The sequence below is a fragment of the Panulirus ornatus genome, chromosome 38, assembly GCF_036320965.1.
Source record: "Panulirus ornatus isolate Po-2019 chromosome 38, ASM3632096v1, whole genome shotgun sequence".
NCBI lineage: Eukaryota > Metazoa > Arthropoda > Malacostraca > Decapoda > Palinuridae > Panulirus > Panulirus ornatus.
The window spans coordinates 677,072-692,925 of NC_092261.1; the positions used below are offsets into that span (position 1 = coordinate 677,072).

The 15,854-nt window shown below is 44.2% G+C and overlaps 1 protein-coding gene across 1 annotated transcript in view; it reads right to left on the reverse strand.

Moving 5' to 3' along the window:
* Positions 1-722: 722 nt before the first annotated feature.
* Positions 723-15,854, reverse strand: part of LOC139760757 (phosrestin-2-like) — a 46,247-nt gene continuing 31,115 nt past the window's right edge. The window contains exons 8-10 of the mRNA XM_071684303.1: positions 12,300-12,440; positions 8,105-8,249; positions 723-5,455 (exon numbers count right to left, since the gene is read on the reverse strand). Of these exons, the coding sequence (XP_071540404.1) occupies positions 5,075-5,455; positions 8,105-8,249; positions 12,300-12,440 (667 nt within the window). The 3' untranslated portion in view covers positions 723-5,074. The remainder of the gene's footprint in view (positions 5,456-8,104; positions 8,250-12,299; positions 12,441-15,854) is intronic.

The window sequence follows — 15,854 nt, forward strand, 5'->3', positions numbered from 1 at the left end:
TACGAATTAGTGGTAAGATACCAATTAGATGTGATATAGTGGTAAGATACCAATTAGATGTAATACATTACAAATATAGTGGTAAGATACCAATTAGATGTGATACATTACAAATATAGTGGTAAGATACCAATTAGATGTGATACATTACAAATATAGTGGTAAGATACCAATCAGATGTGATACATTACAAATATAGTGGTAAGATACCAATCAGATGTGATACATTACAAATATAGTGGTAAGATACCAAATCAGAGTGATACATTACAAATAGAGTGGTAAGATACCATCAGAGGTTATACATGACAAATATAGTGGTAAGATACCAAAAAATTTTTTTAGAAAATGTATATACATTATAAATATGTGGCAAGATACCAATTTGATATGATAAATGACAAATAAATAAGTGTAAGATACCAATCAATGTGAACAATACAAATATAGTGTAAGATACCCAATCAGATGTGTACATTACAAATATAGTGGTAAGATACCAATCAGAATGTATACACTACAAAATAGGGTAAGGATACCAATTAGATGTGATACATTACAAAATAAAGTGGTAAAATACCAATAATGATACATTACAAATACATTGGTATGATACCAATCAATGTGTACATCACAAAATAAGTGTAGGATATGATTAGATGTGAGTACATTACAAAATATTGTAGTAAGATACCATCAGCTGTGATACTTTACAAAATATAATAGTAAGATACCAATCAGATGTGATACATTACAAATATAGTGGTAAGATACCAATCAGATGTGATACATTACAAATATAGTAGTAAGATACCAATCAGATGTGATACATTACAAATATAGTAGTAAGATACCAATCAGATGTGATACATTACAAATATAGTGGTAAGATACCAGTAAGATGTGATACATTACAAATATAGTGGTAAGATACCAATCAGATGTGATACATTACAAATATAGTGGTAAGATACCAATCAGATGTGATACATTACAAATATAGTGGTAAGATACCAATCAGATGTGATACATTACAAATATAGTGGTAAGATACCAACCAATCAGATGTGATACATTACAAATATAGTGGTAAGATACCAACCAATCAGATGTGATACATTACAAATATAGTGGTAAGACACCAACCAATCAGATGTGATACATTACAAATATAGTGGTAAGATACCAATCAGATGTGATACATTACAAATATAGTGGTAAGATACCAATCAGATGTGATACATTACAAATATAGTGGTAAGATACCAATCAGATGTGATACATTACAAATATAGTGGTAAGATACCAATCAGATGTGATATATTACAAATATAATGGTAAGATACCAATCAGATGTGATACATTACAAATATAGTGGCAAGAATACAATAACAAGAATATCGAGAACTGTAAAATACCAGTAAGACTGCAGTTATATACCGGTAAAATATAATGGATTAATACATCAGTAAAACCCAACAATGTGTCTGTAAGTCAGTATACACCACTCCTCTAAAGTGTAAGTCAATATATGCTAATGCTCCCATGTGTAAGTCAGTATACACTAATATTCCAATCGTAAGTCAATATATATATGTAGGTCAATATAAATGAATGTTTCCAAGTGTAAATTTATATACACTAATGCTCCCAGGTGCAAGCCATTATACATTAATGGTCTCAAGTGTAAGCCAATATACTTTAATGCTCCTAAGTGTAAGTCAACAATATGCACTAAGGCTCCCGGATAATCAAATATACATTATTGCTTCCAAGCGTAAGTCAATATACACCAATGATCCTAAGTGTAAGTCAGTATACACCGCAGCTCCTCAGAATAAGTCAGCATAAACTAATGCTCCTAAGCATAAGTCAACATCAATGCTCCCTAGTGTAAGTAATTATAAGCTGATGATCCAAAATATAAGATAATTTACATGAACACTCCCAAGTATTGTAAATTTATAGTAATGCTTCCAAGGGTAGTGATTGGTGGGATGAAGAAGTAAGATTATTAGTGAAAGAGAAGAGAGAGGCATATGGACGATTTTTGCAGGGAAGAAATGCAAATGAGAGAGTGATGTATAAAAAAAAGAGGCAGGAGGTCAAGAGAAAGGTGCAAGAGGTGAAAAAGAGGGCAAATGAGAGTTGGGGTGAGAGAGTATCATTAAATTTTCGGGAGAATAAAAAGATGTTTTGGAAGGAAGTAAATAAAGTGCGTAAGACAAGGGAGCAAATGGGAACTTCAGTGAAGGGGGCTAATGGGGAGGTGATAACAACTAGTGGTGATGTGAGAAGGAGATGGAGTGAGTATTTTGAAGGTTTGTTGAATGTGTTTAATGATAGAGTGGCTGATATAGGGAGTTTTGGTCGAGGTGGTGTGCAAAGTGAGAGGGTTAGGGAAAATGATTTGGTAAACAGAGAAGAGGTAGTAAAAGCTTTGCGGAAGATGAAAGCTGGCAAGGCAGCAGGTTTGGATGGTATTGCAGTGGAATTTATTAAAAAAAGGGGGTGACTGTATTGCTGACTGGTTGGTAAGGTTATCTAATGTATGTATGGTTCATGGTGAGGTGCCTGAGAATTGGTGAAATGCTTGCATAGTGCCACTGTACAAAGGCAAAGGGGATAAGAGTGAGTGCTCAAATTACAGAGGTATAAGTTTGTCGAGTATTCCTGGTAAATTATATTGGAGGCTATTGATTGAGAGGGTGAAGGCATGTACAGAGCATCAGAATGGGGAAGAGCAGTGTGGTTTCAGAAGTGGTAGAGGATGTGTGGATCAGGTGTTTGCTTTGAAGAATGCATGTGAGAAATACTTAGAAAAGCAAATGGATTTGTATGTAGCATTTATGGACCTGGAGAAGGCATATGATAGAGTTGATAGAGATGCTCTGTGGAAGGTATTAAGAGTATATGGTGTGGGAGGAAAGTTGTTAGAAGCAGTGAAAAGTTTTTATTGAGGATGTAAGGCATGTGTACGTGTAGGAAGAGAGGAAAGTGATTGGTTCTCAGTAAATGTGGGTTTGTGGCAGGGGTGTGTGATGTCTCCATGGTTGTTTAATTTGTTTATGGATGGGGTTGTTAGGGAGGTGAATGCAAGAGTTTTGGAAAGAGGGGCAAGTATGCAGTCTGTTGGGGATGAGAGAGCTTGGGAAGTGAGTCAGTTGTTGTTCGCTGATGATACAGCACTAGTGGCTGATTCATGTGAGAAACTGCAGAAGCTGGTGACTGAGTTTGGTAAAGTGTGTGAAAGAAGAAAGTTGATAGTAAATGTGAATAAGAGCAAGGTTATTAGGTACAGTAGGGTTGAGGGTCAAGTCAATTGGGAGGTAAGTTTGAATGGAGAAAAACTGGAGGAAGTGAAGTGTTTTAGATATCTGGGAGTGGATTTGGCACTGGATGGAACCATGGAAGTGGAAGTGAATCATAGGGTGGGGGAGGAGGTGAAAATTGTTGAGTGTGAGGCAGATGGCTGGTGCCACTGCTAAGTGTGAGGTAGACAGCTGGTGCCACTAAGTGTGAGGTAGATGGCTGACGTCACTGCTGAGTGTGAGGCAGATGTCTGGTGCCAATGCTGAGTGTGAGGCAGATGGCTGGTGCCACTGCTGAGTGTGAGGCAGATGGCTGGTGCCACTGCCGAGTGTGAGGTAGACGACTGAGGCCACTGTTCGGGAAAGGAAGACGATCGGTGCCACTGCTGAGAGTGAGGGAGACGGCTGGTGCCACTGCTGAGTGTGAGGTAGACGACTGAGGCCACTGTTCAGTGAAAGGTAGATGGCCAGTACCACTGCTGAGTGTAAGGTAGATGGCTGGTGCCACTGCTGAGTGTGAGATAGACAACTGAGGCCACTGTTCGGGGGAGGAAGACGGCCGGTGCCACTGCTGAGTGTGAGGGAGACGGCTGGTGCCACTGCTGAGTGTGAGGTTGACGACTAAGGCCACTGTTCGGTGAAAGGTAGACGGCCAGTACCACTGCTGAGTGTGAGGGAGATGTCTGGTGCCACTGCTGAGTGTGAGGTAGATGGCAGGTGCCACTGCTGAGTGTGAGGCAGATGGCCAATGCCATTGTTGAGTGTGAGGTAGACGGCTGAGGCCACTGCTTGGGAAAGGTAGACGGACGGTGCCAATGCTGAGTGTAAGGTAGATGGCTGGTGCCACTGCTGAGTGTGAGGGAGATGTCTGGTGCCACTGCTGAGTGTGAGGCAGATGTCTGGTGTCACTGCTGAGTGTGAGGCAAACGTCTGGTGCCGCTGCTGAGTGTGAGGTAGACGGCTGGTGCCACTGTGGAGTGTGAGGCAGACGGCTGGAGCCATTGTGGAATGTAAGGTAGATGTGCTGGAGCCACTGTGGAGTGTAAGGTAGATGGGCTGGAGCCACTGTGGAGTGTAAGGTTGACGGCTGGGGTCACTGTGGAGTGTGAAGCAGATGGCTGGAGTCACTGTGGAGTGTAAGGTAGACGGCTAGAGCCACTGTGGGGTGTAAGGTATATGGCTGGTGCCACTGCTGAGTGTAAGGCAGACGGTTGGTGCCACTGCTGAGTGTGAGGCAGACGGCTGGTGCCACTGTGGAGTGTGAGGCAGACGGCTGGAGCCACTATGGAGTAAGAGACAGACAGCTGGAGCCACTGTGGAGTGTAAGGCAGACAGCTGGAGCCACTGTGGAGTGTAAGGCAGACGACTGGAGCCACTGTGGAGTGCAAGCTAGACAGCTGGAGATACTGTGTAATGTTAGGCATACGGCTGGAGCCACTGTGGAGTGTAAGGCAGAATGCTGGAGCCACTGTGGAATGGAAGCTAGAAGGCTAGAGCCACTGTGCAGTGTAAGGCAGGCGGCTGGAGCCACTGTGGAGTGTAAGGTAGACGGCTGGAGCCACTGTGGAGTGTAAGGTAGACGGCTGGAGCCACTGTGGAGTGTAAGGTAGACGGCTGGAGCCACTGTGGAGTGTAAGGCAGGCGGCTGGAGCCACTGTGGAGTATAAGGCCGACGGCTGGAGCCACTGTGGAGTGTAATCCAGACGGCTGGAGCCACTGTGGAGTGTAAGGCAGTGTGATGCATCACCTGCCAACAAAGTGCTTCACTCAGTGTTGTCTGCTTCTGCTGGTGGTGTTGGTCCTCTTGGACCTTTGGCGAACACTTCGTCCCCCTCGGCGTGGAAGGCGCGGACGCCTTTACCGCCGTCGTCCTGGGATAAGTCCTTTGCGTCTCTATCGCCGGAGCCCTGAGCAGTGCAGCTGTCCATAGCACTTCTGTCACTGGAGTTCTGAGATATGAAGCAGTTCAGTGCGCCTCTGTTGACTGAGTCTTGGACATTGTCGGTATCCAGAGAGTGTTTGTCGAGGGAATCCTGAGACTTATGGGCATCCATAAGCCTGTCGGAAATGGACATCCTGCGACATTCCTCGATCACCAGCCGTGTCGCCTCCTCAACGTTCTCCTGAGGCCTCACACCAACACCCTGCAGCAACCATAATTATTTCACAGTCATGCAGCAAACGTCACAAAATAAAACCAACAATCACATAAACAAGAGATTAAGGCACCAACAATCATATACACGACACTCAGTGATGCATCGACATTCACGTACACAACACTGAATAATGCATCAACAGTCACATTTATAACATTAATGCATCAACAGTCATGTATACAAGACAGTAATGCATAAACAGTCACGTCTATAACACTGTCATGCATCACTAGTCACGTAAACAGCACAGTAATGCAACAACAGTCACACATACAACACTATATAATTCATCAAGTCACGAAAACACCAATCAGTAATGCATCCACAGTCATGTACTGACAATAGTCAATAATGCATCAACAGTTATGTAACACTAGTCAGTAATGCATCAACAGTCATGTACACAGCAGTCAGAGATGCATCAACTGTCATGTACACAGCAGTCAGAGATGCATCAACAGTCACGTACAGAGCAGTCAGTGATGCATCAACAGTCACGTACACAGCAGTCAGTGATGCATCAACAGTCATGTACACAGCAGTCAGTGATGCATCAACAGTCATGTACACAGCAGTCAGAGATGCATCAACAGTCACGTACACAGCAGTCAGTGATGCATCAACAGTCACGTACACAGCAGTCAGTGATGCATCAACAGTCACGTACAGAGCAGTCAGAGATGCATCAACAGTCACGTACAGAGCAGTCAGTAGTGCATCAAGTCACGTACGCAGCAATCAGCAGTGCATCACGTCACGTACGCAGCAATCAGTGATGCATCAACAGTCACGTACGCGGCAGTCAGTGATGCACAAACAGTCACATACACAGCAGTCAGTGATGCATCAACAGTCACGTACAGAGCAGTCAGTGATGCATCAACAGTCACGTACGCAGCAGTCAGTAATGCATCAATAGTCACGTACAGAGCAGTCAGTGATGCATCGACAGTCACGTACAGAGCAGTCAGTGGTGCATCAACAGTCACGTACACAACAGTCAGTGATGCATCAACAGTCACGTACACAGCAGTCAGCGATGTATACATAGTCAAGTACAAAACAGTCAGTGATGCATACACAGTCACGTACAGAGCAGTCAGTGATGCATACACAGTCACTTACAGAGCAGTCAGTGATGCATCAACAGTCACGTACTCAACAGTCAGTGATACATACACAGTCATGAACACAGCAGTCAGTGATGCATCAACAGTCACGTACACAGCAGTCAGTGATGCATACACAGTCATGAACACAGCAGTCAGTGATGCTTCAACAGTCACGTACACAGCAGTCAGTGATGCATCAACAGTCACGTACGGAGCAGTCGATGCATACACAGTCATGTACACAGCAGTCAGTGATGCATCAACGGTCACGTACACAACAGTCAGATATACATAAACATTCACGTACAGAACATTCAGTGATGCATCAACAGTCATGCACACAGCAGTTAGTGATGCATCAACAATAACGTACAGAGTAGTCAGTGATGCATCAACAGTCACGTACGGAGCAGTCGATGCATACACATTCATGTACACAGCAGTCAGTGATGCATCAACAGTCACGTACACAACAGTCAGATATACATAAACATTCACGTACAGAACAGTCAGTGATGCATCAACAGTCATGCACACAGCAGTTAGTGATGCATCAACAGTAACGTACAGAGTAGTCAGTGATGCATCAACAGTCATGTACACAGCAGTCAGTGACGCATCAACAGTCACGTACAAAGCATCAGTAATGCATGAACAGTTACGTACACAGGAGTCAATGATGCATGAACAGTCATGTACATGGCAATTAGTGATGCATACACAGTCACGTACAGAGCAGTCTATGATGTATCAACAGTCACGTACAGAGCAGTCAGTGATGCATCAAGCTTGACTTAATCAAGCCAGAATAGAGGCGCTCAGACAATCAAAGAATATTAAAAACGAAGGTGGGGTTCAGTAGGGTATTCATCAAATGTGAGAAACCAAAGGAAGAGAGGGTGTAAAAGCAAAGAATACAGTCAAGAAGGCAGAAAACTGGAGACTCCAAGCGAGGCAAGGAGATGGAAGCCAACATTAGGGCAGAGAGGGTAGAAGTGACGAGACGGTAATGTCACAATGAAAGTAATGTAAATAAATGTCCACGGATTAGTCGATAATGGGAAGTTCAAGGATAACAAGAGGGTAAGTGAACCTGCTGTTGTTGGAATTTTGAAAATATAGAGCTTAATAAAGAGATGAGATTTCACTTGTTCTATGTAGAGGGGTACATGATATTACGTAACGTGGGAAAGAGAAGACAAAGAAGGGGAAGGGTAGGCCCTCTTAATCAAACTTTGCTAACCTCTCAGATGGTAGGTTCTTTGGGGTGGGCTATCTTATTACTATACACGACTCAAGTGGTTGGTGCATGGGGTGGACCTGCTACTTACAGCGTAGGATTCAGGTGATGGGTTCGGGTGATTGAGTTGGCCACTTTCTCCACAGGCCTCTGGCGGTGGGTTGAAGGAGGGGGAGGAGGGCAATTATAATACAGAACTCGGGTGATGGGATGAAGGGGTGGGCAGGGCACTTACCACATAGGATTTCGGCGATGGGTTTATTGGGTAGGTTGGCCACTTACCATATAGGATTCGGGTGGTGGGTTCATGAGAGTGAAGGGTACCTCAGCCACCAGATCTCCAGCCAGAGTGCCCAAGCTTAACTTGACTCGTACCACGTATGACACAACAACACCCAAGTACTTCCGCTGATCTGGCCTTGTGAACCTGACACACATAACATCATATTAACAGCCTCTCCCTCAACACAACACAAAATACTTTCTATTTATTCATATATTCTTGACCTCTCCGTCTATCTTTCTCCCCACCAAGCCACAACACACCATCTACTATCCACGGTGATCCCACCTGACGGGCTTCCTTTGTGTAGTGGCTGGACAACTTTAGTAGTAAGTGCTGTGTCTTCATTGTGGTAGTTGCATCATGCGCATGCATGAAGGGTCTTGGGATATAATGAAACAGTGTTTGTAGAGTTGTTGGGATTGGTTATACTCAGAGCGTAGACGAAAATGATCCGTATTTGTCTGGGGAGTTTTGCCTTAGATGCATGTATGTATGTATGCCTTGTGGCTTGGAGTTTTTGGGTGGTGGTCGTGGGTTGTTTAGTGCTTGCTGGGTTATTTCATTATGCATGTGTTTTGCCAGTGGGTGGGGTGGGGGCAGGGGGGGGTCTGTAAGTAAAGCTGTGAGGCTGGGGTAAGTTTTTTATTTCTACTTGAGTGTTGGTGAATAGTTATTGAGTAGTTTAGGCGGGAGGGGTCTAATGCTGTTGCACAGAATTGAGTGCCGAGTATGTTGAGGCTAAATTGTATTGGGAGGATTTTTGTTTCATTATGTAAGTACTTCAGAGATAATGGTGCTAGGCAGCCATCAATTGCTCTAAGTGCACTTTTATTTGTGGTCAGCAGTTTTGTTATATTTGATTTTGAGAGCGCAAGACCAAGCAGCTCTAGCGTAGTTCTGAGTGGAGCGGGAGAACTTACAGAGCATGTTGAGGAATTCTCTTTTTTTTTTTTTTTTGTCCCAATCTGGTGTCCATCAATGTTCTGAGGGTTTTGTTTATTTGTTGCTTCTGAGCTGATATAATTGGTGTGCAGACTGAATGTCATGTGTCATGCCTAGAATGGTCGGTGATTTGTTCACTAATTACAATCCATTCAAAGTGACTGATGGGTGTGAGCTGGATTCGTGCACGTCTGGTTTTGAAACAGTAAATGAAGACTTCAGTGGGAATACAGACATTCTCCACTTGGTGAGCCATCATTACAACTGTGCAATGCAGAACAGCATTTTTGTTGCCGCTGATGCGGTGTCACGGTGCTGAGATGTAACTGTATGGTCGTCTACATATGAAAGGACCTTCTTATGGTTTGCTAGAAAAAAATAGGAAGCCTTGTGGGAAGAGACTGAAGAGGACTGGAAAAAGAACTGCACGTTAAGGAACTCCGTTACAGAGCGTTTTAATGTTTAGAGGTGAAGCCACTGTGAGTAACTGCCAAGGTGAAACTGGTCAAACAATTTTGGCCATTATTGTGGAAGGTTGTGTCTTGCGTATAACGTTGTGTCCATTGGTTTGCTAATGTCAACTGCCACTAGTTTTGTGCGGGAAGGAATTCCCATGTAGCTGATTGTAGCCATCTAGGATATGTCTTTCCACACAATCAAGATCCCAGCTTCCTACACAATGAAGAACCCATCATCCTACACAATAAAGACCCAAGTGTCCTACACAATGAAGAACCCATCATCCTACACAATAAAGACCCCAGTGTCCTACATAATAAAGAACCGATCATCCTACACGATAAGGAACCCATCATCCTACACAATAAAGAACCCATCATCCTACACAATAAAGACCCGAGTGTCCTACACAATGAAGAACCCATCATCCTACACAATAAAGACCCCAGTGTCCTACACAATAAAGACCCGAGTGTCCTACACAATGAAGAACTCATCATCCTACACAATAAAGAACCCATCATCCTACACAATAAAGACCTGAATGTCCTACACAATAAAGAACCCATCATCCTACAAAATAAAGACCCGAGTGTCCTACACAATAAAGAACCCATCAACCGACACAATAAAGAACCCATCATCCTACACAATAAAGACCAGAGTGTCCTACACAATTAAGACCCGAGTGCCCTACACAATAAAGACCCCAGTGTCCTACACAATGAAGAACCTATCATCCTCCACAATAAAGACCCCAGTGTCCTACACAATAAAGAACCCATCATCCTACACAATAAAGACCCGAGTGTCCTACACAATAAAGAACCCATCATCCTACACAATAAAGACCCCCAGTTTCCTACACAATAAAGACCCCATCATCCTACACAATAAAGAACCCATCATCCTACACAATAAGGAACCCATCATCCTACACAATAAAGACCCCAGTGTCCTACACAATAAGAACCCATCATCCTACACAATAAGGAACCCATCATCCTACACAATAAAGACCCCATCATCCTACACAATAAAGACCCGAGTGTCCTACACAATAAAAAACCCATCAACCTACACAATAAAGAACCCATCATCCTACACAATGAAGACCCGAGTGTCCTACACAATAAGAACCCATCATCTTACACAATAAAGACCCGAGTGTCCTACACAATGAAGAACCCATCATCCTCCACAATAAAGACCCCAGTGTCCTACACAATAAAGACCCCATCATCCTACACAATAAAGAACCCATCATCCTACACAATAAGGAACCCATCATCCTACACAATAAAGACCCCATCATACTACACAATAAGGAACCCATCATCCTACACAATAAAGACCCGAGTGCCCTACACAATAAAGAACCCATCAACCGACACAACAAAGACCCGAGTGTCCTACACAATAAAGAACCCATCATCCTACACAATAAAGACCCGAGTGTTCTACACAATAAAGACCCCGGTGTCCTACACAATAAAGATCACGGTGGCCTACACAATAAAGACCCCAGTGTCCTACACAATAAAGATCCGAGTGTTCTACACAATAAAGACCCGAGTGCCCTACACAATAAAGATCCGAGTGTTCTACACAATAAAGACCCGAGTGTCCTACATAATAAAGAACCGATCATCCTACACAATAAAGACCCCAGTGTCCCACACGAAAGATCCTATTAACTCAGAAATGATATCATCGTCTGGGTGGCAACCCAATTACTCAGAGATTACTTGAATGGCTCACAGAAGACTCCAGTCACTAATGTACAATTTGGATCATGTTAAGAAAGTGCCAGTGTCTTAAGATCCCAATAAGTCAATTCAGAAGTGTGTTAAAAAGAAAAATACTAAATAAGACAAGTTACATAAAATCAATGTCATCTAGAGAAAAAATATTTGTGACACTCATGATCAAGATGACTCAGACATGCCCAGTGTCCCGGGGATGACTAAGATGACTCAGACATGACGAGTGTCCCGGGGATGACTAAGATGACTCAGACATGCTCAGTGTCCCGGGGATGACTAAGATGACTCAGACATGACGAGTGTCCCGGGGATGACTAAGATGACTCAGACATGCTCAGTGTCCCGGGGATGACTAAGATGACTCAGACATGACGAGTGTCCCGGGGATGACTAAGATGACTCAGACATGCTCAGTGTCCCGGGGATGACTAAGATGACTCAGACATGCCCAGTGTCCCGGGGATGACTAAGATGACTCAGACATGACGAGTGTCCCGGGGATGACTAAGATGACTCAGACATGCTCAGTGTCCCGGGGATGACTAAGATGACTCAGACATGCCCAGTGTCCCGGGGATGACTAAGATGACTCAGACATGCCCAGTGTCCCGGGGATGACTAAGATGACTCAGACATGCCCAGTGTCCTGGGGATGACTAAGATGACTCAGACATGCCCAGTGTCCCGGGGATGACTAAGATGACTCAGACATGCCCAGTGTCCCGGGGATGACTAAGATGACTCAGACATGCCCAGTGTCCCGGGGATGATTTAGATGACTCAGACATGCCCAGTGTCCCGGGGATGACTAAGATGACTCAGACATGCTCAGTGTCCCGGGGATGATCCCAGTATTTCAGAGAAGACTGAATTCACTCAAGAAAGTGTCTTAGAGAAAACTAAAATGAATCAGAGAAAACCTTAGCAGCGTAGAGGATCAGCTAGTGACATGGACGATATATAAGTAAGTTAGAGGATCATGTAGTGACTTGGAGAAGATAAGAGCGTGTGTGGCCACACTCACAAGGTAGTGGAAGCCAGGCTGGTGTCTTCAACCTTGAGCCGTCCGTCCATAGCAATGCCCTGACCATGAGCATCCCTCAGGCTAGGCTTCAGGTAGAAGGTTCTGCTCAGGGAGGCCCCTGGCACCACGGGGCACCCATCCCTGGAGAAGACACCATAGGATTAGTTAAGAGGGCATCATGGAGGCATCCACCCCTGGGGAAGACATCACAGTGTTAGTTGAGTAATGCACCACGGTGACATCTGTTCCTCGGGGAGACACCACGAGGTACCTCCCGCGTTAGCGAGGTAGCGTTAAGAACAGAGGACTGGGCCTTTGAAGGAATATCCTCACCTGGCCCCCTTCTCTGTTCCTTCTTTTGGAAACCCCGACCTAAACACCTTACATCTGCCACGCTATCATGCAACACATATTCGACAATCCTTTAAAACACGCACTCCATCTCCTCCTGACTCCATCACAAGCTGTTCCCATTTGTTTACCTCTTTCAAAACATTGTATTCTCCCTAAAGTTTGCAGGTATTCGCACATCCCAACTCTCATTTGCCCTTTTTCTCAACCCTCGCACCTTCCTCTTGACCTCCTGCCACATTATTTCATACATCTCTCAATCATTTGAACTCGTTTCCTGTTAGTACCGTCAAAATGCCTTTGTTTTTCCTTCACTAAAAACTTTACTTCTTCATCCCACCACTCACTACCCTTTCTATCTGCACACCTACCACCGTTCGTATGCCACATGGATCTCTTGCACATGCCCGCACACTGCTTCCCTAAATACCTCCACAGGGGTTCCGGATTCTATCCTGGCTATTGGAGGTCTGTATGTTCTATGAGGGTGCGCGTTCCTATGCACTTTGTTCGTATATATATATATATATATATATATATATATATATATATATATATATATATATATATATATATATTTTTTGCCGCTGTCTCCCGCGTTTGCGAGGTAGCGCAAGGAAACAGACGAAAGAAATGGCCCAACCCATCCCCATACACATGTATATACATACGTCCACACACGCAAATATACATACCTACACAGCTTTCCATGGTTTACCCCAGACGCTTCACATGCCTTGATTCAATCCACTGACAGCACGTCAACCCCGGTATACCACATCGTTCCAATTCACTCTATTCCTTGCCCTCCTTTCACCCTCCTGCATGTTCAGGCCCCGATCACACAAAATCTTTTTCACTCCATCTTTCCACCTCCAATTTGGTCTCCCTCTTCTCCTCGTTCCCTCCACCTCCGACACATATATCCTCTTGGTCAATCTTTCCTCACTCATTCTCTCCATTTGACCAAACCATTTCAAAACACCCTCTTCTGCTCTCTCAACCACGCTCTTTTTATTTCCACACATCTCTCTTACCCTTACGTTACTTACTCGATCAAACCACCTCACACCACACATTGTCCTCAAACACCTCATTTCCAGCACATCCATCCTCCTGCGCACAACTCTATCCACAGTCCACGCCTCGCAACCATACAACATTGTTGGAACCACTATTCCTTCAAACATACCCATTTTTGCTTTCCGAGATAATGTTCTCGACTTCCACACATTCTTCAAGGCTCCCAGGATTTTCGCCCCCTCCCCCACCCTATGATCCACTTCCGCTTCCATGGTTCCATCCGCTGCCAGATCCACTCCCAGATATCTCAAACACTTTACTTCCTCCAGTTTTTCTCCATTCAAACTTACCTCCCAATTAACTTGACCCTCAACCCTACTGTACCTAATTACCTTGCTCTTATTCACATTTACTCTTAACTTTCTTCTTTCACACACTTTACCAAACTCAGTCACCAGCTTCTGCAGTTTTTCACATGAATCAGCCACCAGCGCTGTATCATCAGCGAACAACTGACTCACTTCCCAAGCTCTCTCATCCCCAATAGACTTCATACTTGCCCCTCTTTCCAAAACTCTTGCATTCACCTCCCTAACAACCCCATCCATAAACAAATTAAACAACCATGGAGACGTCACACACCCCTGCCGCAAACCTACATTCACTGAGAACCAATCACTTTCCTCTCTTCCTACACGTACACATGCCTTACATCCTCGATAAAAACTTTTCACTGCTTCTAACAACTTGCCTCCCACACCATATATTCTTAATACCTTCCACAGAGCATCTCTATCAACTCTATCATATGCCTTCTCCAGATCCATAAATGCTACATACAAATCCATTTGCTTTTCTAAGTATTTCTCACATACATTCTTCAAAGCAAACACCTGATCCACACATCCTCTACCACTTCTGAAACCACACTGCTCTTCCCCAATCTGATGCTCTGTACATGCCTTCACCCTCTCAATCAATACCCTCCCATATAATTTACCAGGAATACTCAACAAACTTATACCTCTGTAATTTGATCACTCACTCTTATCCCCTTTGCCTTTGTACAATGGCACTATACACGCATTCCGCCAATCCTCAGGCACCTCACCATGAGTCATACGTACATTAAATAACCTTACCAACCAGTCAATAATACAGTCACCCCCTTTTTTAATAAATTCCACTGCAATACCATCCAAACCTGCTGCCTTGCCGGCTTTCATCTTCCGCAAAGCTTTTACTACCTCTTCTCTGTTTACCAAATCATTTTCCCTAACCCTCTCACTTTGCACACCACCTCGACCAAAACACCCTATATCTGCCACTCTATCATCAAACACATTCAACAAACCTTCAAAATACTCACTCCATCTCCTTCTCACATCACCACTACTTGTTATCACCTCCCCATTTGCGCCCTTATATATATCTGGGAGTGGATCTGGCAGCGGATGGAACCATGGAAGCGGAAGTGGATCATAGGGTGGGGGAGGGGGCGAAAATCCTGGGAGCCTTGAAGAATGTGTGGAAGTCGAGAACATTATCTCGGAAAGCAGAAATGGGTATGTTTGAAGAAATAGTGGTCCCAACAATGTTGTATGGTTGCGAGGCGTGGGCTATGAATAGAGTTGTGCGCAGGAGGATGGATGTGCTGGAAATGAGATGTTTGAGGACAATGTGTGGTGTGAGGTGGTTTGATCGAGTAAGTAACGTAAGGGTAAGAGAGATGTGTGGAAATAAAAAGAGCGTGGTTGAGAGAGCAGAAGAGGGTGTTTTGAAATGGTTTGGGCACATGGAGAGAATGAGTGAGGAAAGATTGACCAAGAGGATATAAGTGTCGGAGGTGGAGGGAACGAGGAGAAGTGGGAGACCAAATTGGAGGTGGAAAGATGGAGTGAAAAAGATTTTGTGTGATCGGGGCCTGAACATGCAGGAGGGTGAAAGGAGGGCAAGGAATAGAGTGAATTGGATCGATGTGGTATACCGGGGTTGACGTGCTGTCAGTGGATTGAATCAGGGCATGTGAAGCGTCTGGGGTAAACCATGGAAAGCTGTGTAGGTATGTATATTTGCGTGTGTGGACGTATGTATATACATGTGTATGGGGGTGGGTTGGGCCATTTCTTTCGTCTGTTTCCTTGCGCTACCTCGCAAACGCGGGAGACAGCGGCAAAAAAA